This window comes from Hemibagrus wyckioides, linkage group LG03, assembly GCF_019097595.1.
Source record: "Hemibagrus wyckioides isolate EC202008001 linkage group LG03, SWU_Hwy_1.0, whole genome shotgun sequence".
NCBI lineage: Eukaryota > Metazoa > Chordata > Actinopteri > Siluriformes > Bagridae > Hemibagrus > Hemibagrus wyckioides.
Window position 1 is genome coordinate 27578531 of NC_080712.1, and position 23946 is coordinate 27602476.

Consider the following 23946-nt stretch of genomic DNA (forward strand, 5'->3'; position numbering starts at 1 on the left):
CTAGTGGAGTCCATGCCTCGACGGGTCAGGGCTGTTTTGGCAGCAAAAGTGGGACATAATATTATGCAGGTGGTCATAATGTTATGCCTGTTTGGTGTATGTGTGTGTGACAATATCGGCTAATTAATATTAATGCATGGATTTAAAAAAAAAAAAAAGGCTAGAGGGAAGGGAAAGTGCAAAAGCGCCACATATTGCAGTGGGATTAAGTAGGAATGTTTTGTAAGGAATTTCCTCTGGATCTCGTGCGCGTATTGGCGCGCGCCTCTTTCGCCCAGTTGGTTAGCACGAAATCTCCTCGCGCGCGTCACGGCGACGTTTAAAGCCCCTCGCGAGCGCGCTCTCGCCCTTCATTCATTCACATGCCTCGCGATGGTTCAGCAGTGACAAGCGGCATGGCGGGGGACACCGTCAATTACGGCTGCCGCGACTGTTCCGCGTCCAATTCCACCGCGAGCTCCGCGCACCTGCGCCTCGACGAGGACGATGAACTTCTGAAATACATTTGGAGTGAATATTTGCATCCGAAACAGTATGAATGGGTCCTAATAGTAGGATACATCATTGTTTTCCTGTGCTCGCTGGTCGGAAACGCTTTGGGTAAGTTTTAAATAAAACCTTCTTATCTCTTATCTAAAGACGGGAACTGAGCAGTTAAGTCTTCAAGTGGTTGCCAGATTGGATCTAATGTTTTTAATTTAACCTTGGATTAACCTGTGGACTTTTATCAAATTTAAAGTGGATTAAATGGTCAGTGTAAATGGTTACATTTTTGCTTCAACTGGAGGATTTTGAAACTAATCACATTGGCTTCATTCCCTTAATCATCAAGCCCATGGAAGATTTCTGTGTGTACATTCTGCCAAATATCTGGCAGAGATCCTACTACACACATGTGCACAGCTGTGTGTGTAGAGTTTGGTGTGTGTGTGTGTGTGTTTGTGTGTGTGTAAAGATTGGACTACTGTGAGGATTTTTTTCAGATAAGCCAAGCTGATCATTTGCAGTCTGCATTGCACAGATTCATTGTCATTCTGCTACAAAACCACCTGTGCAGACTTACTTGTATGTCTTGTAGCACTGAGCTGGAAGAGTGTGATTTTAATCATTTTTATTTAGATATCTGAGGCTGTAAATTGATGTTTTGCTTTAGGTGATCAAATATCCACAAAATACACATCTTAATTAATGTGGACTTTCTGCATTGTAAGCTCACGGTCATTGGAATATAGAGTCAGAATTATTACAAGCGCCATCAAAATGTGTTCGTGTCTGAATACTAACTGCACTGTTCATTAATATTTGATTTTTGAAGGCTTGTTTAGGATTTTTTTTTAATAGTTTTAAAAGGCAGCACAAGAATTGTTGCCATGTTAATTTACATTTTCCTTAACATAACACGCTATTACCGGTGTCATTTGTTTTCAAATGTGTTTACTGGTTATATGATGATGCCGAATTAGTCATTAGATCATATTGTGCTATCTCTCTCACATGTGAGCAGTTCATTAAGACATGTAATTTATTGAATTGTGAATAAATGAACTGTCAGCTATAATGAATGGAAATACCACCTGCAAAAAATGCCACAAAATTGTCATTGGACATGCAGCTGCAAATGCAGATTAATGCTTTTTGGCAGATATGAATACTCTGCTGCACTCTTCCTGATATACATTTAGGTTCTTTACAAATGAATTACTGGGCTCCTGTTATAATTACATTTATTTAGTGCTAAGGGTTTTACTATATGAGCGTTTTACAAAGATTTTATGTTGTGATCACCATAAAAACATTAAATTACTTTAACAGGTGTGTATTTTACTAAATTAAATGTTTGTATTCCTAGACATATTTTTGAGCCAGGCTTAGACCGTGTGAGAACGTATCATCATCTGTGAGGTTGAACCTTATTGATTTGCCTGAAAACCTTAAAGCATATTTCATCAACTGCTGCATTCTCTGATCATATAAATGATTGAGGAGCAAACAGCAAATGGGTGAGATCTTCACCTTGTCTTGTCCCCATGTTGAGACATGGCATTGACAGATACTGTTTTATCAGCCTGCTTCTTTAAGGCAGAGTGAAGGATGCACAAAGACTAGCAGCAGCACATAAATTACCCAGTAACTGATATGCAGATCATATGCAGCTGCCCTGACTGGGTTTATTTACTGTACTATGTAATGGACTTATTGTGACATGGCAAACAGAATCTGTCTTAGATTAATTTGTCCAAGTTCAGCGCTACACCAAACAATGAAATTTTCTTTGTAATCTCTGTGGTCTGTAAATATAAAAAAGCGCGTCAAAGAGTGTGTCCCAATTTTACGGGAATAACACTCATTAGCCTCCCATGAAAAGTCTGGGCTGCTACTTTATGTGATCAGGTCTCTGTCTAATAACAGGAATAGTAGCATTTATGTTCTTTACAGTATGCTGAAATTGGGTACCATTTCTACACTCTTGCCTGTTTGTGGTTTCTATGGGCAGTATATCAAGGTGTCCAGTATGGAGATCTAGAGATAACATCCTTGTTATTTGCAGATGACGATATTCTCTTGGCAGCATCTAAAATGGCTCTCCAAATAAGCACCTAGTTCTCCTAGTTAAAGGCAGTAGTTCATCATAGATCATTCAGGTGAGGTGAGACACCTTGCCACTTGTGAAGGAGTGTAAGTGTCTGGATGAGGTCGGGGTCAGCAGAAGCAGATCAGAACTGCTCGTTTTAAATTACTGTCCTGACCTGTGGTTATGACCAAAAGAATAAGGTCAAGAATATAGGAAGCACAAATGAGATTTTTAAGCTTGCTGTGCTTACTCTTAATAATAGTGTGAGTAGCTCAAGAATCCAGAAAAGCCTTGGAGTCTGTTGCTCCTCTTAATTGACAGGAATCATTTGAAGTGGTTTGGATCCTTCACATGGTCAACTCTCATTATATCAGGAATGTCAACTGATAGTGACTCTACAGCCCCAGGACCCACTGAAGTGATTATACCTAGCAGTTGGCTTGGGAATGGCAGGAAAGCTTTAGGAGGAGTTGTGGATATTGATGTCTGGGTTGGAACTTCTCAGGCTTTTGCTAACATGACCCCCATCAGGAAAATAAATTAATGAATTAATATAATCACATTTATAGCTGTTGCCTCATGGTGGACAACTAGGGCATGAGGCAGGAGCATGTAATGGAGACATAAATGGATAAACGCTCTAAAATTGTAAATTTGCCCCAATCCCTCAACCCCCTTCACCCACCTAAACAAGCAGGCAAAACAATGAGTGAATGCTAACCAAAGTAACCGAACTTTATTTCAGAAAGCACAAATAATTTCAGTCTCAGAAGGACAAATCACAATTATTACTGTTCCAGACCTGGGTGCTGGCCTCCCTAGTGCGGAGAACATCATTTATGTACACACCCAACACCACAGCGCACACACCACACCACTGAGCACTGCAAACTGTGAGAAGCACCAACACGCAGAAAAGCATCACTTTTGCTGTAGCTGGTCACTCCAATTCTGAAGGGAAATAAAACATAATTAGGAATTCATACAAACACACACTCTACAAATCGTTCTCGTCAAAAGAAAACACAGTAATCAGCACAAGACGGCCCAAAAAATCAACAAAAAATACAAGGAACCGAACCAGTCATGTGCAGTCGTGGAAACACCTAAACCAATGACCACAACAGTAGATTTGCAGTTTAAATAAACAAACCACAACTCAAATCAGAATGTCGGGCAAGATAAAGACAAATAACACAAAAAAAAAGAAACCCAATCACCCTACAAATTACATTAACACATTTTTTAGAAAGAAAATGAAACAAAATGAGAGAAGCAAAAAGAAATTCGAACGACAAGACAAAACGGTGACAGCTTGGTGGCTAAACCTGCTATCATACACCGCTCCTGGCTTGACTTTAACATTATACCTTTGATCATTAAAGTTGGGGGATGATATGGCACCAGGCAGCAAGCCAGATTTTTGGCTGGGCCAGTTTCACAAGACTTAACAGCTTGAAAAGGAAGGTTTAAAGAGCAGCACAGACCAGTGAGTCTGCTAATACTGCTGAACCAACGGCTCAGCCCAGTCAGACACCCACACAAGCTCTGATGCTCTAAAGAAGATGAACTGCGACCCCACAGTCTAGTGTCATTCATCCCAAAGCAGATGCAAAAGCAAAAACCCGCTGTAATGTCTCTTAACCAGACATTAACTAGATGGGTACAAAAACCCACAAATGGATTAAAAGTTGCCATCTAGGCTATTTAAAACAAACCAATATTACAAGACAATGACATACCTGTTAACTGGCAATTTACAATACACAAGGAGCTCAGTGGTGTATGACGTACACTCCTGTGAGGACAGAGGTCGCTAAAAGTATCCTGCTGGGCTCCTCAGTCCACAATAAAAATAAAGTAAACCTACATAAACTCAGCGTGCCAAACAAACAGCCCGCCATGCAGTCACAGCTCTTACCTCGTCGGCCTTCACACAGCGAACCGGAAACGAGGTAATGAGTCATAACAATGTTGGTGCAAACGGCCACTTTTATAGCCTCAGTGCAATTGCACAATTAAAATCTGGCTCTTTTAAAAAGACAGGCCATTCTCCTACATCACCATGACAACAATTTTGTATAGGTCACAATGATACTATCATAACTCTAGCTGTCCACCTCCTGTCCATTTTAATTTTTGCCCTTACATCACTTGCGTAGCCAGGAATCACAATGTGGGTGGGCCCAGAGAAAATTGGGTGGGCCTAGCCTAAAATGCATCTTTCATCAAAATAAGCCAACTACACCTGCTTGAATGCAAACCACCATTTAATCAGAGCATAAGCCTGTATGTCATAGTAAGCAATGTTAAGAACATAACAATAAGAACAGCATGGGCACGGCGGCCACACCACACACACACACGTGCGCACATCTGACAGACGCGCCGCAACACCATTATCAAAGCAGGACAGTATTGGACAGTATGTAAACTCATCTCATAATATGGCTCAACGGCAATATAAACCACATAAAAAAACAACAATGACTATACAACTACATAGTAGGAAAATGTAGATTGGCTTACTTTTACACTGGCATGTAGGGGAGGTACACGCTGGAGAATAAAGTGCTGCTGGTGATGGAGTAAAAGGTGAATGAACACTAGCAGAGCTCCTTACTGCTCGAGATTGATGGTTCCTGAACATCGGAACATATCTTCCTCCTCCGGCTGTACACAACGTCTTTCTGACACAAACTTTAGTAAGTTGCTTTGTTTCATTTTAGTTTTACGTGCAACTAAACTTTGGTGACCCTCTGTGGTCGGTGTGGAGGGAGAGGGGCGGCATGAGCGTAGAGATGTTTCATTCATACTCGAAACCGGAGGGCGCTCTCGCGCAGAAAGTACAACAATTGACTCGTAGAAGTAACATGTGACGTGCCAAAAAAACCTAATACGGACAAAGGCATGTATAAAAGCATCCAGCAATCGCCGTAGTCAAAACAATCTTTTCTAGCAATCAGCTGACTGGGTGGGCCTGACTGACAGGTCCACCCATAGCTACGCGACTGCCTTACATTAGCCAAGCACATGCTTTAGCATGATGTGAATTTTGTTTGCCTTATTTCTGAATTTTTGTTCAGACCCTTTGCTGTGTTCCTCATGCAATCCAAACGGTTAATGATTAGTTTAATTTGGTTTATTTAACTCCTTTTGCAAATGGATCCTCCACCTTCTCCTGATGTTAGTGTGAAGGCTACAACATTTAACATGCATTGCAGCAATGCATGATTCACATCTTGCTAATATTTGCATCCTGCCAAGAGCTTCAACAAATGTCCATTCTACTGGAACTCATTTATGACTGCCAGGGTGAGGGTTTATCTACCACCCAGCACCCGACTACAGTCATGAGTCATTTTACCAGAAAAATATAGTGGTCCAGGAAAAAATAGTTTTCTCACACGCTATTCTTCAGTCTGTTAGTTCTCCTCATGTATACTCCTGAGACATCAACCAGCTATCACTGGAGATGCCACTGCATGTTGTACGACCCAAATTGAAACCATATTGCTGCACTTCATCTGAACTTTGCTAAAGTTGTTGGCAAAACAAAAGCATTAAAACTGTCTTCTCATAGAATGTAAGACCTAGAGTGCCATCCAAACATAGCAGAGTCCAACAAATCAAAGTGATGGAGGAATATGTGAAGGAGTTACTGGCTTTGGGTTAGATTTGCCTCATCACATCTCCCGTATCACCATCATTTGTCTTTGTGTAGAAAAAATGGCACTGAGACTGTGCATGGACTGCAGGGCTCTGAATATGGTTACTCTCAAGTGCACTCCTAGCATCTCAGAACTTAGTAAAGTTTCACAGACATCAGTTGGGTCAGAGAGCAGAATGGGAAGTGTTCATCATCATTTTGAGGCACTTCAAATACTTGTGGACTAAATACTGGATATCAGTGTTCCAGGCTTGATTAATGAGATACTTCAAGAATTTAATTGTTTTACATCAGCAATTCTTAACCTTATTTATGAGTGAGAGTGACAGTGTTCTTAAATTTTCAACAGTGACAGTTTTCTCCCTAATTTGGTCACATGCCAGGATGCTCTGCTCTATCATTTGACAGTTACCACCTGGAGGTGTAGGCTTCCTTTCAGACATGTAAGGCCAACCAGGAATCCCTAACTTTTCGAACTGTTACAGGGAAAAGAAAACTCAGATAAACTATCTGCCCTCTTCTGCAAGAGTAAGCTCACAGATGTCCACACTTGGGTAATTGCTTTGACTGAGAGAGGAGAAAGAGGACAGCATTCCTCCCATCCATAAAACTCAGTCAACTTTGCTCACTTTAGCTTTTTCAGTTGACGTTAAATGCATTCACAACAAACCAGATAATAACATTTCAGTGATTGCATTTTATGAAGAATTATATTTGGTAGTTATAGTGCGCTGGAACAGGCACGAATACTGCTCAGGGGTGGAAAGGTGTCAGCATAAGCACTCTGACCCGCCTAAGGCTATGTCGCTCCATGCACAGCAAGCTGCGATGACTTCCGTGTCTTCTGTCACCTTTCTGTAATAGCCAGCATCAGCTTTTTTTTTTTTTTAACAATTTCTGCTACAGTAGCTTCTGTTAAATTAGATCAAATGGTCTAGGCTTCACTTCCGTACACATTAGTGATCCTTTGTGTCCATGACCCTGTCACCGGTTCACCAGTTGTCCTTTGGACCATTTTGCTAGATATTAAATGTCACATACCAGGAACACCCCACAAGACCTGCAGTTTTGGAGATTGAAGTCGCTCAGAACATTACTCTTGCCTATTTTTTCTGCTTCAAGCACAACTTCACTTGCTGTATAATATATCGCACCCCTGGACAAGTGCTTATCTCATTGTAACAAGATAATTACTGTTATTTACTTCACCTGTCAGTGGTTTTAATGTTCTGGCTGATCTGAGTGTATAAGGACATGTATTATCGGTTGGACGCAAATCATAAAGTCACCCTTTTAATAGTAGAAATATGTAAATTAAGCAAAGGTAGGCATACCTTATTTTCTATGTTCCATTCACTTTTGTTTTTGCATCTTGGTGTGGCTGAATATCAAATTGTACTACAGGCAGTGCAGCTTTTAACTTAGTTAGACTGCATGAGACTTAGTGTAGAACCAATCAAATATTATTATATTGTTATATGTGTGTGTGTGTGAAAGATACAAAAACAGTGGTTGACTGAAAAAAGCGCCTACGATTTATTAACATGCTTTTTAAAAGCATATACACTATATTGCCAAAAGTTTTAGGACACACCTCCAAATCATTAAATTTAGGTGTTATTTTTCAGGGGTTGGACTCAGCCCCTTAGTTCCAGTGAAAGGGACTCTTAATGCTTCAGCATACCAAGACATTTTGGACAATTTCATGTTCCCAACTTTTTGATGGGAACAGTTTGGGGATGACCGCTTCCTGTTCCAGCATGACTGCACACCAGTGCACCAAGCAAGGTCCATAAAGACACGGTTGAGTGAGTTTGGTGCAGAGTCCTGACCTCAACCCGATAGAACACCTTTGGGATGAATTAGAGCGGAGATTGCGTGCCTGACCTCACAAGTGAGCTACTAGAGGTATGGTCAAAAATTCACATTTACATTCATGTGCAGGTAAAGCCAAACGTCCCAAAACGTTTGGCAATATAGTGTATGTACGTAACAGCTTTACATACCTCTGCCCAAGTTACATAGATTTTTTCATACATTTGATGACCTTACAAAATAGAAAAAAATTAGTAATTGTGGCATGTGCAAAAGTTTGGACACCCTACTACTTAGGCCAAAAGCCCCTTTGGCAGACAACACTTCATCCAGATGCTTTTTATAGCCAGCCATACTTTGCTGATATTTATTAGATTTATATTCTTTCATCTACCTGTGCAATGAATCCTGTGCCACTGACTGCTACACAAGCCCAAAGCACAATATATTCAACTCTGTGATTAATAGTTGGCAAGGTGTTAATTTCATTTTTCAATTTTCATTTTTTTTTTTTTAAACATACCTTTGGCTGTTATGGTCAGGGTCCATTTTTACTTCATCAGTCTGCCGTTTCCAAAATGCCTCTGGTGTATGTTTAGACATTGTTTTGCATAGATCACATGCTGATGTTTGTGATGAGGCCACAGATATGACTCTTTCATGCAGAACATGTTTGTGCAAGCAACACTGAACAGTAGCAATGGTGCACCTCCTCTCCTTATACTGTAATCCCTAATGACAGTTTGTGGGCTTCTTAATGAGTCCTAACGAGTCAGTTATGGTCTGATGAGTTAATTACTTTCTGAGACTTGTCCATGTTTTTCATATACCACAATTTTATTTTTTCATTAATTATAAAGTAATTGTGCAATAATATAATATTTGTAGGAAAATGTTATTTGCAGTACATGAGCTTCACCACAGCACTTGTTTAATTAAACTCAATTAAGTAGTGTTATCTAGGTAAATAGTTTTTTTTTTTTTTGCATTATCATAGTGCTTAAGCTTATCTTACTGCTAAGCTTTAATCAGCGTGGTACCCACAGTACTGCTGCTCAGTGTAAACTTCATATGTTTTTGCATATGTAAACTCCAGGGCATCAGCAGTTTCTGAAATACTCACTCCAGCCCATCTGTCACCAACAACTACTGTATGCCAAATCCATTTGCACCCATTTTCATAAATCATAACGACTTCAATCCCTGAATTTTGCAGTCTGATTCGAATATTCATTTGCATTTGAGTTACATATATTTCAAACGATGCTTCTGTACAAGTGCAAATTCAAGCATCTACCTGGCTAATCTTTCCTTTTTGCAGGATTATTTCTTATCTACACAAACCCTTTTCAACCAAAAGACTTTTCAATCCGTTTGAGCTTTCAGTTGGATTGCTAACGGATTATTGAGTTGCATGTAAAGGTACTAACTGAGCTGACATTTCCCCTCTATTTATTGGAGAATATTATCTGATGCTCTTGACTGGTATCTGGATGATTTTATGCATTGAGCTCCTGATATCTGGTCAGCTGATTGGATAATTGCAATAATGAACAATTAACAAAGTGGCCAGTGAGTGTATACATGTATTATATCTTGCGCTTGAATATTCTTTGATTAGTTATGTACTGTAATCCCCAGTACAACACTAAACACGTTAGCCATTATCATGCACATGAAAACATATACACTGACCAATCTGCAAGAATAATTTTTCTTTGACTTTACAACATGAGCTCACCAAGACTATATGAACATTGTAACCTTTCATATATATATATATGTATATATATATATATATATATATATATATATATATATATATATATATATATATATATATATATATATATATATATATATATATATATATATGTATATTCTGATTATAGTTACACATTTGTATGAAGTAACTGGATTATGAAGATGGTACTTTATGGGCATTTTATTGCTGTAAATATGTTCATTCCAGACTTCATATGAATGTATAATAATGTACCTCTCTGAATGTAAATCCCTGCTGATATCCCAAGCCAAACAATACTGGATTTCTTACTCAGAATTTGGTCTTTACTTGCACATATACAAGATTCTGTTTTTATCTATTGTGCTTAACAATAATATACAGTAAAGTACCTCATGAAGAATAGCTTAGGTTTTTTTTTTATAGTTCTGTAATTATTATTCTTATATTTAAGAATAACAGTGACAGCATTATTGGCAGTGATAGAGCATGTGGTTAAGGCTCTGGGTTGTTGATCAGAAGTTTGAAATTCAAGCCCCAGCACCATCAAGCTCTACTGTTGGACAATTGAGCAAGGCCCTTAACCCTCTCTGTTGCAGGCGTTCTGTATTATATCTGCCCCTTCGCACTGACCCCAACTTCCTCAGCTGGGATATGCGAAGAAATACTGTGCTCTAATATATGCGTGGCAATAATAAAGGCTTCTTGTCCTCAGTTCTTCTTCTTCTTCTTCTTTATGCAGGGACACCAAACAACAAACTCGGTGCTCTCTTCTTGACTTTACTGACTAAAAAGCAAAGCTAAAATGTGTCCTGTATGTTGTATTTTGGAAACAAACTACTACATACACCAATCAGGCATAACATTATCAGCAGTGAGAGGTGACGTGAATAACGCTGATTATCTCCTCATCATGGCACCTGTTAGTGGGTGGGATATATTAGGCAGCAAGTGAACATTTTGTCCTCAAAGTTGATGTGTTAGAAGCAGGAAAAATGGGCAAGCGTAAGGATTTGAGCGAGTTTGACAAGGACCAAATGGCTAGACGACTGGACCAGAGCATCTCCAAAACTGCAGCTCTTGTGGGGTGTTCCCGGTCTGCAGTGGTCAGTATCTATTAAAATGGTTCAAGGAAGGAACAGTGGTGAACCGGCGACAGGGTCATGGGCGGTCAATGTTGATGCACATGGGGAGCGAAGGCTGGTCTGTGTGATCCGATCCAACAGGCGAGCTACTGTTGCTCAAATTGGTGAGAAAATTAATGCTGGTTCTGATAGAAAGGTGTCAGAATACACAGTGCATGATGGGTCAGAGCTGTTTTGGCAGCAAAAGGGGGACCAACACAATATTATGCAGGTGGTCATAATGTTATGCCTGGTCAGTGTATATTAATATACTGTTTTATTATTACTGCACAATGTAGCATGACATTTCTATTTAATAGCGTTTATACCTGCAAACTGTGTTCAGCCTGAAAAAATGCTATGTTCTTAATCACACAACTGATGTCAATCTGTCAATAAAGTATTCATCATTATACAAAAGTTAGTTCCAGTCCACAAATTTGATCAGACAAGTGGTCAAGTGGCTTCTTTATTAAATATTTTCATTGTCATTGTAAAAAGACATTAAATAATTGTGAAGCGTATTGTGTTTGAAATGTCATTTACTTGATATTATTATTATTATTATTATTATTATTATCCTGTTGTTAAAAAGCTCTTGGACTCAATATATAAGTACTGTTGTGATTACCTGGTGCATTACGCCTGCAGCCTCGGGTCTAAACCCAAATCACAGCTGTGCTTTTTCTTAATAAATCATCTTTTTTGCACATTTACTACATGGAAAAAACCATCAGATGAAATTTGTAAGTGAAATTTAATTATATGTCCTTATGAAAATGTCACTGTGCTGCATTACTATGTGCTTGTTCTTAAAGGAAATGAGATAAGATGGCATATTACCACCTGCGCCTATGCTCATGGAAATACTATTAATATTCATAGCTGTCTTGTTGGTGTGAGTGTGTGTGTGTGTGTGTGTGTGCCATGATAGCAGAAGTATCTAACTGCCAACACAGATTGAATAAATGTGTTAAAGACTACATATTGACAAACATATCAGTAAGAGGTGTTGAACAGATCATCAGACAGGCAAATACACTCTATGGCCAAATGCTGGTGTATTCCTGACGATAACATTCATATTCCATATTTAATCCCCATTTGCTGTTATATAATAAGCTCCACACGTCCAGGAAATCTGGGGTATAGTCAGAGTCTTAATTCATCCTAGAGATGTTTAGTGGGGGTCAGGACTAACAAGTTGTTCCACACCAACCTTAATAAACCCTCTTCATGTAGCTAAATATTGTGCATGGGGGGAATGCTTAGTTCCACTAAAAGGAAATTGCAAAGCTTCAGACATTCTATACTGTGCAGTTGTGTGCTTTCTTTGTGTCTTTGGAGAAAGCCCACATATGGAGGGGTGTGGGATAAAAGGGATGTGGTAGCTTTGTGGTTAAGGGATTATAGGAAGGTTGTGAGCTCGAATCCCAGGCTAACCAAGCTGTTGGGCCCCTGAGCAAGGCCCTTAACCCTCAGTCGTATAAAATGAGATAAGTTGTAAGTCACTCTGGACAGGGGTGTCTGACAAATGCTGTAATTGTAAATATGATTGTGATGCTCAGGTGTCCACAAACGTTTGGCCATATAGTGTAGCAAGAGGAAACATCAATTAAATACATTATTTCACTCTAATGGAAATCTCTTTTTGTTTGATCTTCTTTCAAGAAGAAATATTAGATTTTTTCTTCCCTAATTCCAATCCAATGAAAAAAGGTTATGCTTTTGATTTGCTGTTCTTTTAAGCTACTTCTACATCTCACATGTGGTGAACATATTCAGGTAGAGCTATATTTGTGTTCATGCTTGGCATTCTATTATTTACGTCTTATATTAGCTAAAAAACAAACTGGACAGAAGGAAATGGAAGATGGACGGAAGGTGAATAACATCATGCTCCTGCTAGTTCATTGTTTGTTGTGTCAATGTGCTATTAAAAATTGGTTTACAGCAAAGATGTATAGAAGACAGGCAGAGCAATCGAGCATGTCTTCTGAGAATATGAGGCTTTGGAATATGTCCTTTTCAAAAATTTTGACGGCACAAAATGGATTTCTATCTTGCAGTCACGCCACTTTGGTTTTCCTTCCAGAAATGGTTGTATTTTGTGCTGTCTTTACTGTCACTAATGCGCAAACGCTCTACAAAAGTGCCCTATCGTCAACACTGAGTGAAAAATAAAACGTCGTCTTTCTTTTTTTTCAGTTTGTTTCGCAGTGTGGAGAAACCATCATATGCACACAGTGACCAACTACTTCATTGTGAACCTGTCCTTTGCTGATATCCTGGTCACCATTACTTGCCTTCCCGCCAGTCTCGTAGTGGACATCACAGAAACATGGTTCTTTGGAGATACGCTCTGTCGTATTTTACCTTATTTACAGGTAAGTATGAGGGAGAAGCAAATAAAACAGAATAAGAAATATTCAAATAAGAAAGCAATTTTTTTTGCAGCTCACAAAGACAATATGTCAACATTAACAGTCAACCTTTTCTGAATATCTTAGGTTTAAATGATCAGTACTGGAAAATCAAATAAGAATGTGCCAAAATCATTATGAATCTTATTGGACACTTTGGATATTTTACATAAATGGTGGATATTTTACATAAATGAAGCAATTTTTATTTCAATAGGCTTAACGAATTTCCTTTCATAATCAGTATCATTACGTTGCATAGCTTTGCTGTTCTCTATCATTTTGTTGGTTCTGTACAATAATAATGATTAAATGGCAATAAACCATTCCAGGGAACATGGAATACAAACCATGGGATGTTTTACTTAAGGGCTTGTTAAATCCTGAGACTGCCAATACATTCAATTACCTATGAAAAGTAATTAGTGTTGATTGCAAATATGCTTCTCAAATCCCAGAGTCTGTGAGTGCAGTATGGCTTATCTTCCCCTGGAGGATATTGTGCATTGTGCAATACGCAGGGACCAGGCTGATTTTCTACCTGAAAGCTCCAAAAGGGTTTATCAGCAGATATTCCTCAAGCCAGGGCTGTGCAATCAGCTGGGACCCTGCGATAATTGCATACTCCAATTCTTTTGGCTTCACGTTTCCCCCCCTCCGCCGGCACATTTCAGGGAAAATTGGGAATATAGCAGGTATTTACTATTACTGAGCATCATTATGCCTGCAGTGTTGGATTTCATTATTTCTCTTGGCCTTAACTTTATCCAATTCCCCCAAACCAATTCACTACTGCCAATGGGACTGCCAGTGGGACATTTGACTCATACATCATTATCTTCTTGTATTCTTGTTGCACTTAGGGCACTATTAGAATTTTCTAGGTTTCCATTCTGAGTGACCAACAGAGTGCATTTGTTAAGGTTCATCAAATTGAAGAAAATGCAAACACAAAAGCACAGCTTAATAACTCCACAATGTAGTGATTGAATTCAGAAAATGTTTTCCACAAGACAAGAAAATTTTTTAAAAAGTTAGTTTGGGGCGTGTCTGTATTTAAATGAGCAGCTGAACAATTGGTATTAATTAAGCACATGTTCGCACATATGTATTTGATGTGATCTGCATAAAAAAACTTATACATAAGGTATTATTTGTAACCTGTTGTTTATGGAATGTTGTTAAATGAGGGAAAAAATGTGTTTGACTGCAACAAGGACACAACTGCGTAATAATGGCATCTGTGGAAATCATGGTTTTTTTTTTTTTTGGTTTTTTTTTTGTAATATCGTTGTACGAATACTAATACGACTCCCAGGCAGTTTGGTATAGAGCTGATGAGATGAAACAGGTGTGCTAAAGTGAAAGAGAACATGCTCAAGTAGAATTGTTCTCTAGTACAATTTCGAAACACTAGCAACAAGTGCCCTTCTTTCATCTGCAAAGTTATTAGATCGCAGCTCTTTAAATCTGCTGTTTCATTTTTTCCCCCCTACAAATATTATTCAGCTATTCCCCCTACAAATACTCATGACAGCTATGACAAGTTAGTGTTGAATGCTTTACATTAGAAGGGGGTCTTTTTGCTTCTTTGTAGATAAGACCCATGAGAAGCTTTTACAGAGTAGTCGCCCAGGGTTCCTTTAAAATCCAAAGCAAGAGCTGTCACTTTCATCACAACCTTAAAAGGCAGGTTTATCGTTTCAAAGAGAAACCTGGAGTGACCTGGTCTGAACTAAAAGTTAGGACATTTCTTATTCAAAAAATCAACTTTAGTTTTTCAAGGAGGAAAAATTATATTGGAGAAGCTTTGAGCCATGCTTTCAAGACAGTTATGTATGATGAATATATCTGACTCCACCTAACCCCCCCACCCAAAAAAAACCTTCACCCTTTCATACTTTGGATATTTTGAGTTTTTAAGGGCTTAATTATTCTACTAGTTCACATAGTCATTCAAATCTTACATATTTTTGAAAGAAGGCCACATAGAAACTAGAGGAATTAGGTAAGCACCAAAGCTCCAAAGGAAAACACTTTAATGCTATGAAACAAAAGCATTCTTTATTTCATCTATGAGATTTCCTCTTTTTTTCAAAAGATTGCCAGAACAAACTTAGAGAGTTTAAATACCCTTGTTACTTTCTTTGTCATCATCTACCCTGTAATGTCTTTTCTATTCATCAGTTTCTCCTTTCTAATCTTTTGTTTGTGCCAGACAATCTCTGTGTCTGTATCCGTGCTGACCCTCAGTTGCATTGCCCAGGATCGGTGGTATGCTATCTGCCACCCTCTGAAGTTCAAGAGCACTGCCAAACGAGCCCGCAGGAGCATCATCCTGATCTGGTTGGTGTCTTGCGTGATCATGATTCCCCAGGCTGTTGTTATGGAGTGTACCAGCCTCCTGCCTGATCTGCTGCCTGAGCTCACCAACAAGACGGTCCTCTTTACTGTGTGTGACGAACACTGGGGAGGTGAGAGAGCAATCACTCAGATGTTTACTGTCACAGGCATAAATAGTGGTTTAATCGTCTGTATACAGTGAATCTTGCGCTATAGTTAAATGAGTACAAAAGTAGCTAAAGTGAAATAATAGTATTTAATTTAAAAAAAAATGTATTTGTATAGCACTTTTAACAATGGATATTGTCTCAAACGGCTTTACAGAAGCATAGAAACAGGAAAAAATGATAAAGTGATAAATTAATTACTATTTTATCCCTAATGAGCAAGCCTGTGGTGACAGTGGCAAGGAAAAACTCCATGATATGATATAATGAAGAAACCTTGAGAGGAACCAGCCTCAGAAGGGTGATATTGGACAGTAAATAATGCAACTGTTGATATTGTCCTTACTACAAAAGCAACCAAGAGCTCTTGAGGAACTAGTAGGTCGGGGTAGTTTCTGAGTTCATTTATAGACTTAGCACTAATTCCTTCCTGCTGAAAGCTGACTGCAATGGCAGTTCAAAGATGGCATGATAGTCTCCAAGTGATTCTATCCACAGCAGTTCATGGGTCATAAGGTGTATGCAGTCATAAGGTGATATAGTAGGAAAAATTCAGTACTTTTAATTATAAGTGTAATCTAAAAAGTAAAAAAATGTAATAAACAACTTAAACACTGTATGCAGTCCAAAAGTATTGCACATGAAGTACAAGGAGTCTGACATCAGTACTCTCCATCATTAAGAGTCCAGCGTAAGGGTAACTGATAATGATAAAGTGCAGCACATGGACGGTAGATTGTGTTTGGGGTGGTGTTATTGGATGGAGTTCAAAAATCTGATAGCCTGTTAGAAGAAGTTGCTGATGCTACGATACCATCAGCCTGACAGAAGTCCATGGCCTCTAGTGGCTGGAGTCTCTAGGGTTCTCAGTGCCATCCTCACACACCTCCTCCTGCTTTTTTGAGTTTGACAAATGGGTGCCTACATTCGCTTAAAATGGATAAAGAGAATGTCTTCCTCTTGGTTAAACATATGGGGAAACATTTTTAATAACCCTTAAGGAAAGCGTAGTGTAACTGATGACTGAAAATGAGATTCATTATCACCTTCAGCCGCGTATAGACTTACTGAAAATGCTGTTTAATCAGGTGATACACATGCTATGATCGTTTAAGGTTTTAATTAGCATATAGTGCATTTCTGTTAAATGTAGCAAGGTCCTAGAAGTTGAAACCAAATGCGTCTGGATTTTTTTTGTTTGTTTTTTGGAGGCATTAATTAACTGGATGATAAATTATCTATTCTTTTGTTGTCAGAAGCAAGACAATATCCCGGTTCAAAGAAAGAAAGAAAAAAACACAAAGTTTTTATTAGGAACAAAAAATACAGGAAAAATGATCATGACTTAACTGTTCTTAAACTGAAGCAATCATCTAAAATCCCTGTTACCACATAATCACGTTTTTCGTTATATGTGCTTATGTTTGGCCTTCAAACTGTCAAATGAACATGAACAAATGTCATGACTAGGCGTGATTTCATTTAATGTATCGTTTTAATGTAATGTACACATTGTACAGCATAGACCATAATAATTCATGGCTTGAGGTAATGGATGAAGGGGAATTAATCTTAAAATTTGGACCCTCATTATGCTAAAGTATGTAACAGGCACAGTTTTTTTTTTTTGTTGTTGTTAAATAATGAGAGCTTGCTTAATTAACCCAGGAGAGGGTCCAGCTAGCATATCTACCCTTAAACAGGGATTTTACTAACTATATTCAAAACCTTCACAGAATTTGGAATGATTTTGTTATAAAACAACTCTTGGTAGATTTGTGTGTGTGTGTTTGTGTGTGTGTGTGTGTGTGTGGTCCTTATCTATAAGTGCATAGAAGAGCTGCTTGGTTTAATAGATTTTCACACTTGCTATTTTATTTTAAACTTGTTATTTTGTTATGTCTGGGTTTGTGTGTGTGGGTGGGTGGTTGCTCTCTTGGCAGATGAGATCTACCCCAAGGTCTATCACACCTGCTTCTTTATTGTTACCTATTTTGCCCCTTTGTGCCTGATGGTCCTGGCGTACATCCAGATCTGTCAGAAACTCTGGTGTCAGCAGGTAAAACTTCAAAAACTTTCATCCTAAGCCAAATCTTAATGGGAATGATAGTCAAATCACATGTTATCAGTATTCATATAAAAGGCCTTTGCTCTTTAGTTCTACTGACTCTGAACAGAACCTTTAATTCCAGATACTAGAACAGTCATTATAATGGATTCTTATCTCTTGAGACTCTTCTGCTTCAGTCAGGGTTTTTTTTTTTTTTTCAGCTAAAATGTCAGATACTATGTTGACTAGTGCTGTTGAAAAGTGTATTGAAAGCAAAACCTGGTGTTCTATTCCACCCACAGAATGGAAATCGACTTATCCAACATTTTTAATCAGCATAAACAAGTGAATGATTTTATCGCCTCATATCTGATATAAAATGAGTGACGTTGGATTTCAGTGTGAGACCTCTGTTGGATAACCTTACAAAGAATTTTAGTAGTTGAAGATTGCACTTGCGGCATCTCAGAGAGCGGAAAAGTCTTTGATATCACCATTTACTTTGAACTGTTTGGCACGTTTATATGAAAATTGTGCCCTTATTAGGCAGGGTCAAAAACAAAAATACTCAGAGAGTACTAGACATTCTTAAAGATCTGACTGTCTACTTTCCTGATTCAATTCTTGGTGAGAGGCATAATATACATGGTACATAGATTTTATTTTTGTGTACTGTCTGATAAGATTCCAGGGAGTTCGTCAGTGGTGCAGAGAAAGTGGAAATCCCTGCAGTGTTCAGCTCAGGCTGCGGGACCTGGTGAGTCAGTCAAGATCAGGACCAGCGCGGTTTCGGCTGAGATCAAGCAAATGAAATCTCGACGGAAAACGGCACGCATGCTGATGGTGGTGCTCTTCGTCTTTGCCATCTGTTATCTGCCCATCAGCATACTTAATATCATGAAAAGGTAGCTTTTCTTCTTAGTTCTGCAATGCTATGAAGTCATTTTTTGTGGTTTGACTATAAGTAAAATCAAATCTGTAATAAAGACGTATGTACAAATAATAATACAGTTCTCTGAAATAATCAGATTTCTGTTATATTATTATATCCTTTCTCGCACCTAGAGTGTTTGGTGCTTTCAAGAACACAAACAACAGAGAGACGGTGTACGCCTGGTTCACCTTTTCCCACTGGCTTATATACGCCAACAGTGCAGCCAATCCCATCATCTACAATTTTCTCAGCGGTGAGTATCTGAGCTTATCTTCTTTATAGCCTCTGTACAAGACATTATCTCCATCTGCTGGACACATGGAGGCTTTGCTGGATCCTTTCATCGACACCACCTCACATCGCTGTCAGCTCTCTTTGAAAAAAGCCTTTGAAATCTTTTAAATGACTATTGTTCTCCAATAATATGTGTTCCCATTCACTTTCAACCAGAAGATCAATTCATATTTAACTGACATGCTTAATATTCTATACAATCCCCTGCTGAGTGACTGTGATAAAGTACTTCAGCTTGTCCTGATAACACTGAGTGTTTGCTGGAAAATTACACACTGGGATGGGATGTTATATCATCACAGGGAACACACACACACGCACACACAAAAACACACACTCATTCATATCTATGGCAGTTTAGTGTAACGAATCCACCTCCTGACACATTTTTAGGATGTTTCGAGGAAACTCAAAGCTGGAGCTGGGAAGCAGCAATGTTACCTGCTCCCACATTTAATTTACAACAAAGAGCTTATGTACATGTATATACTTATATTGCCAAAAGTTTTGGAACACCTCTACAAATAATTGAATTCAGGTGTTTTTCAGGGGTTAGGCTTGGCCCCTTAGTTCCAGGGAAAGGAACTCCTAATGCTTCAGCACACCAAGACATTTTGGTAGAAATTCATAAAGATGGATGAGTTTGGTGTGGAGGAACTTGACTGGCCTGCAAAACCCAATAGAACATCTTTGGGATAAATTAGAGCAGAGATTGCAAGCCAGGGAAAAACTGGGATGTCTGCCTTCACATGCACATGAATGTAATATGGAGTTGGTCCGCACTTTGCAGCTATAACAGCTTCAACTCTTCTGGGTTGGTTTTCCACAAGGTTTTTATGGGACCATTCCTCTAGAAGCACATTTGTGAGGTCAGGCACTGATGTTGGACGAGAAGGCCCGGCTCGCAGTCTCCGCTCTAATTAATCTCAAAGGTGTTCTATCAGGTTGAGGTCAGGACTCTGTGAAGTTCCTCCACACCAAACTCGCTCATCCATGTCTTTATGGACCTTGCTTGGTGCACTGATGTGCAGTCATGTTGGAACAGGAAGGGGCCATCAACAAACTTTTCCCACAAAGTCGGGAGCATGAAATTGTTCAAAATGTCTTGGTGTGCTGAAGCATTAAGAGTTCCTTTCACTGGAACTAAGGGGCCAAGCCCAACCTCTGAAAAACAACATATGAATTTAATGATTTGGAGGGGTGTCCCAAAACCTTTGGAAATATAGTGTATATTTAAAGCATTTGGCAGATGCCCTTATACAGAGCGACTTACAGAAGTGCTTTAAAAGTCTTTATCAGTGAATACATAGATACTATTTCACTAGGCCACAGACTAAGAATACTGCTAGGTCTTTACACATCATTTGAATTCTGCCAGTGAATCTCCTGTTAGGGGAAATCAATTCCACCAAACAGGTGCCAGAACAGAGAAGAGTCTTGACGCGTACCTTTCTTCCTGAGCAAACCAGTGGATTGCTTCAGTCAGCACAAAGTAGAGTAACAAATGATTCAACAGCAATTTGTAATAATTACTACCCTGTCAGTTGATTTTCTTTTTTAATGTGGAAGCTTTAGGGAGATGAGAGACCTACAGCTGTACTGGCTAACCTGGAAATTTGGTTGGCCACCATGAATATCCCTGCAGTATAAATAAAAAAAGAATCCAATTCTTCATTCCTGCTTTTGGGTATCATGTGTATAAGGGTTCTGGCTATGATAGACCTAGCTGTGTAATGTTAATCACAGTGCAAGGATGAGTAGATGGGTAAGCCAGTCTCACTGGGATTGTTTTAAAGTGTTACATTATTCATTCCCTACTCTGCCTAGCTTGCTTGTCATGCTGAGAGATATTTGCTCCACATAATAGTTGTTTGCCATGGTGCATTTAAAGATTCAAACAGTATTCACTCACAGGGATGCGAGCATTCAGAGATGAAAAAACCATCACCCTTGGTATTCAGGAAATTTCAGGCACTGGAAATGAGTTGATTTTTGTTCTCTTCTTCATTGCAGGTAAATTTCGTGAGGAGTTCAAAGCAGCTTTTACCTGCCACTGTACAGGGCGAAGGGAAAAGAAGGAGAGGGTGAGGACCAAGATGAGCACAGACAGTCACAAATCCCTGTCCACGCAAGTGAGTCATTTCGATAACGTCTCACGGATCTCGGATCAGGTCATGTAGGACGGATCTGCGAGGGTTCGTCTTCACAGCATGACACTTCATTACTGGTTTATACCACAAAGCAAATACTGGAAGATCTGAAAGGCTCAGACTTACTCGATTGATATGCACCGAAGGCATCGACGGAGGTGTATTTGCTTCAGAGTATCACCCACACAGATGGAAAATGACATTCCGCCTCAAATAAGAGCACAAGAAATCACTGAAAATTACATTTCCTTTTTCTTCCGAAGGATTATTTATCTCCATCATTACAATGCCTTTCATACAGAAAGAACAGGGCAATCTGGTGATGGAGTCATACTTTGTGTCATTTTGTAATATTTGTGTTATATCTCATGATGAGATTTGCTAAAAGAAAAATGCAATACTGTATATTTGTCATTGTACAGTACTACGTGCTGTATAGCTCCTGAGTGGCATGACTGTACTGTGGACAAATTTGCAAAAAAAAAAAAAAAAGGACCACAAAACAGTCTGATCAGCAATTTAAAATCGTTTATATCCTCAAGAGTGTTTTCCAATCCACAAATAAATCGTCACATTAATGAATAAAATAATGTCAACACTCATTTTGTTCCAGTGAGATAGATTGCTCTCTGCATTGTGTGCATTTCTTGCATTTCAGATTGCGCTAGGGTGGTTTTTGCACAAGCTTGTATTATTCATTTGTCACCCTGTCTCGCTGGCTTGTCATGCCAAGAGATATTTGCACCAGATAATAGCTATTTGCCAAGGCACATGTAGGGATCAGAGGGCAATCAGAGAAAGGCTAGTGGCAGATTTGAGCGTCTTTGTTCTGCTTTGGTTGGCCTCTTAAATATGAACGCTTTTAAAAGGCAGGGCATAGAATTGCTTTTGTAATAGTGCTTTGTTGTTTGACCTTTTTTCATGTACTTGTTGAGTTCTCGCTGCTAACTTTAATGTCAACGCACTCCTGCGGAACACCAACAGCAAACAAAAATGTATGAAGATACTTTATGTTGTCATTGCTGCTTCTTTCTTTAGCTACGGTATTTTAAATGTTTGAATTTAATTGGTAGTGTTTTGTTTTGATTGCTTATGGTGGAAAATAAATTGTTAATATTGTCATCAGTGTATAATCTATATTTGTTTATATAGTTTATTATATTTCAAAGGTGAAATTATATCACGTAACGATGCAAAAATAATTTTCGTTCTACTTGTTGTATCTGATGTATCTGCAAACTGCATTTTTCTTTATTCTGCCCTTGTATAAAGTACAGATTTTATATCAGATATCATTGGTTGCAATGTTGTTTGACTAAAAGGTCTTTTCAATATGTTCCTCTAAATACTAATAAATTAGTTTAACGATAAAATATATGGTGTGTGATTTCTGATGTAATGAAGAGAGGGCATATTTGGGCTGACTTTTTGTACAGCATACTGAATAGTAAGACTAATCATAAATCACCAGTTTGGGGGCAAATTTTAGGGAGCAACTAATTTTCTAACTAACTTTGAAGAGGCTACACGTAAATACAATGACAGCAATACCAATAGTGATTATCCAGTATCTCACAAAAGTGAGTACACCCCTTACATTTTTGTAAATATTTTATTATATCTTTTCATGTGACAACACTGAAGAAATGACACTCTGCTACAATGTAGTGAGTGTACATTTTGCTGAAGACAAGCAGACTAAGGACATGGATTACTGGAACCATGTCCTGTGGTCCGATGAGACCAAGATAAACTTATTTGGTTCAGATGGTGTCAAGCGTGTGTGGCGGCAACCAGGTGAGGATGGTGAAGCATGGTGGTGGGAGTGTCATGGTCTGGGCCTGCATGAGTGTTGTGGGCACTGGGGAGCTACAGTTCATTGAGGGAAACATGAATGCCAACATGTACTGTGACATACTGAAACAGAGCATGATCCCCTCCCTTCGGAGACTGGGCCGCAGGGCGGTATTCCAACATGATAATGACCCCAAACACACCTCCATGTCTCCAGAACTAAACCCTATTAAGCATCTGTGGGGCATCCTCAAACAGAAGATGGGGGAGCGCAAGGTCTCTAACATCCACCAGCTCTGTGATGTCATCATCACATGTCATCAGTGGCAGAGGACTCCAGTGGCAACCTGTGAAGCTCTGGTGAACTCCATGCCCAAGAGGGTTAAGGCAGTGCTGGAAACTAATGGTGGCCACACAAAATATTGATACTTTGGGCCCAATTTGGACATTTCCACTTAGGGGTGTACTCACTTTTGTTGCCAACAGTTTAGACATTAATGGCTGTGTGTTGAGTTATTTTGAGGGGACAGCAAATTTACACTGTTATACAGGCTGTACACTCACTACTTTACATTGGAGCACAGTGTCATTTCTTCAGTGTTGTCACATGAAAAGATATAATAAAATATTTACAAAAATGTGAGGGGTGTACTCACTTTTGTGAGATACTGTATTAGCTTCCATGGTGCTAAAGATATGATTCTTTGAGGTAAATGTTTGGTCTGAAATGCTGTAGGTGGATATTCCATGATATATATATTTTTTTGTTCTCTTTTTCTATCCATCCCGAAGTATCTAGAGATTGTGCCAGCTCCAGTAAACCTTCAGTGAGAAGAGGCCAACCCTATGAGGATCCTGAGGCATCC

The 23946-nt window shown here is 38.9% G+C and overlaps 1 protein-coding gene across 1 annotated transcript; it reads left to right on the plus strand.

The window, feature by feature from the left end:
• Positions 1–279: 279 nt before the first annotated feature.
• Positions 280–22805, plus strand: hcrtr2 (hypocretin (orexin) receptor 2). The gene is made up of 7 exons (XM_058386018.1): positions 280–600; positions 13134–13312; positions 15567–15822; positions 17802–17917; positions 18593–18813; positions 18974–19095; positions 21150–22805. The coding sequence occupies exons 1-7, from the start codon at positions 363–365 to the stop codon at positions 21314–21316; spliced, it is 1299 nt and encodes a 432-aa protein (XP_058242001.1). The 5' UTR covers positions 280–362; the 3' UTR covers positions 21317–22805.
• Positions 22806–23946: the final 1141 nt, after the last annotated feature.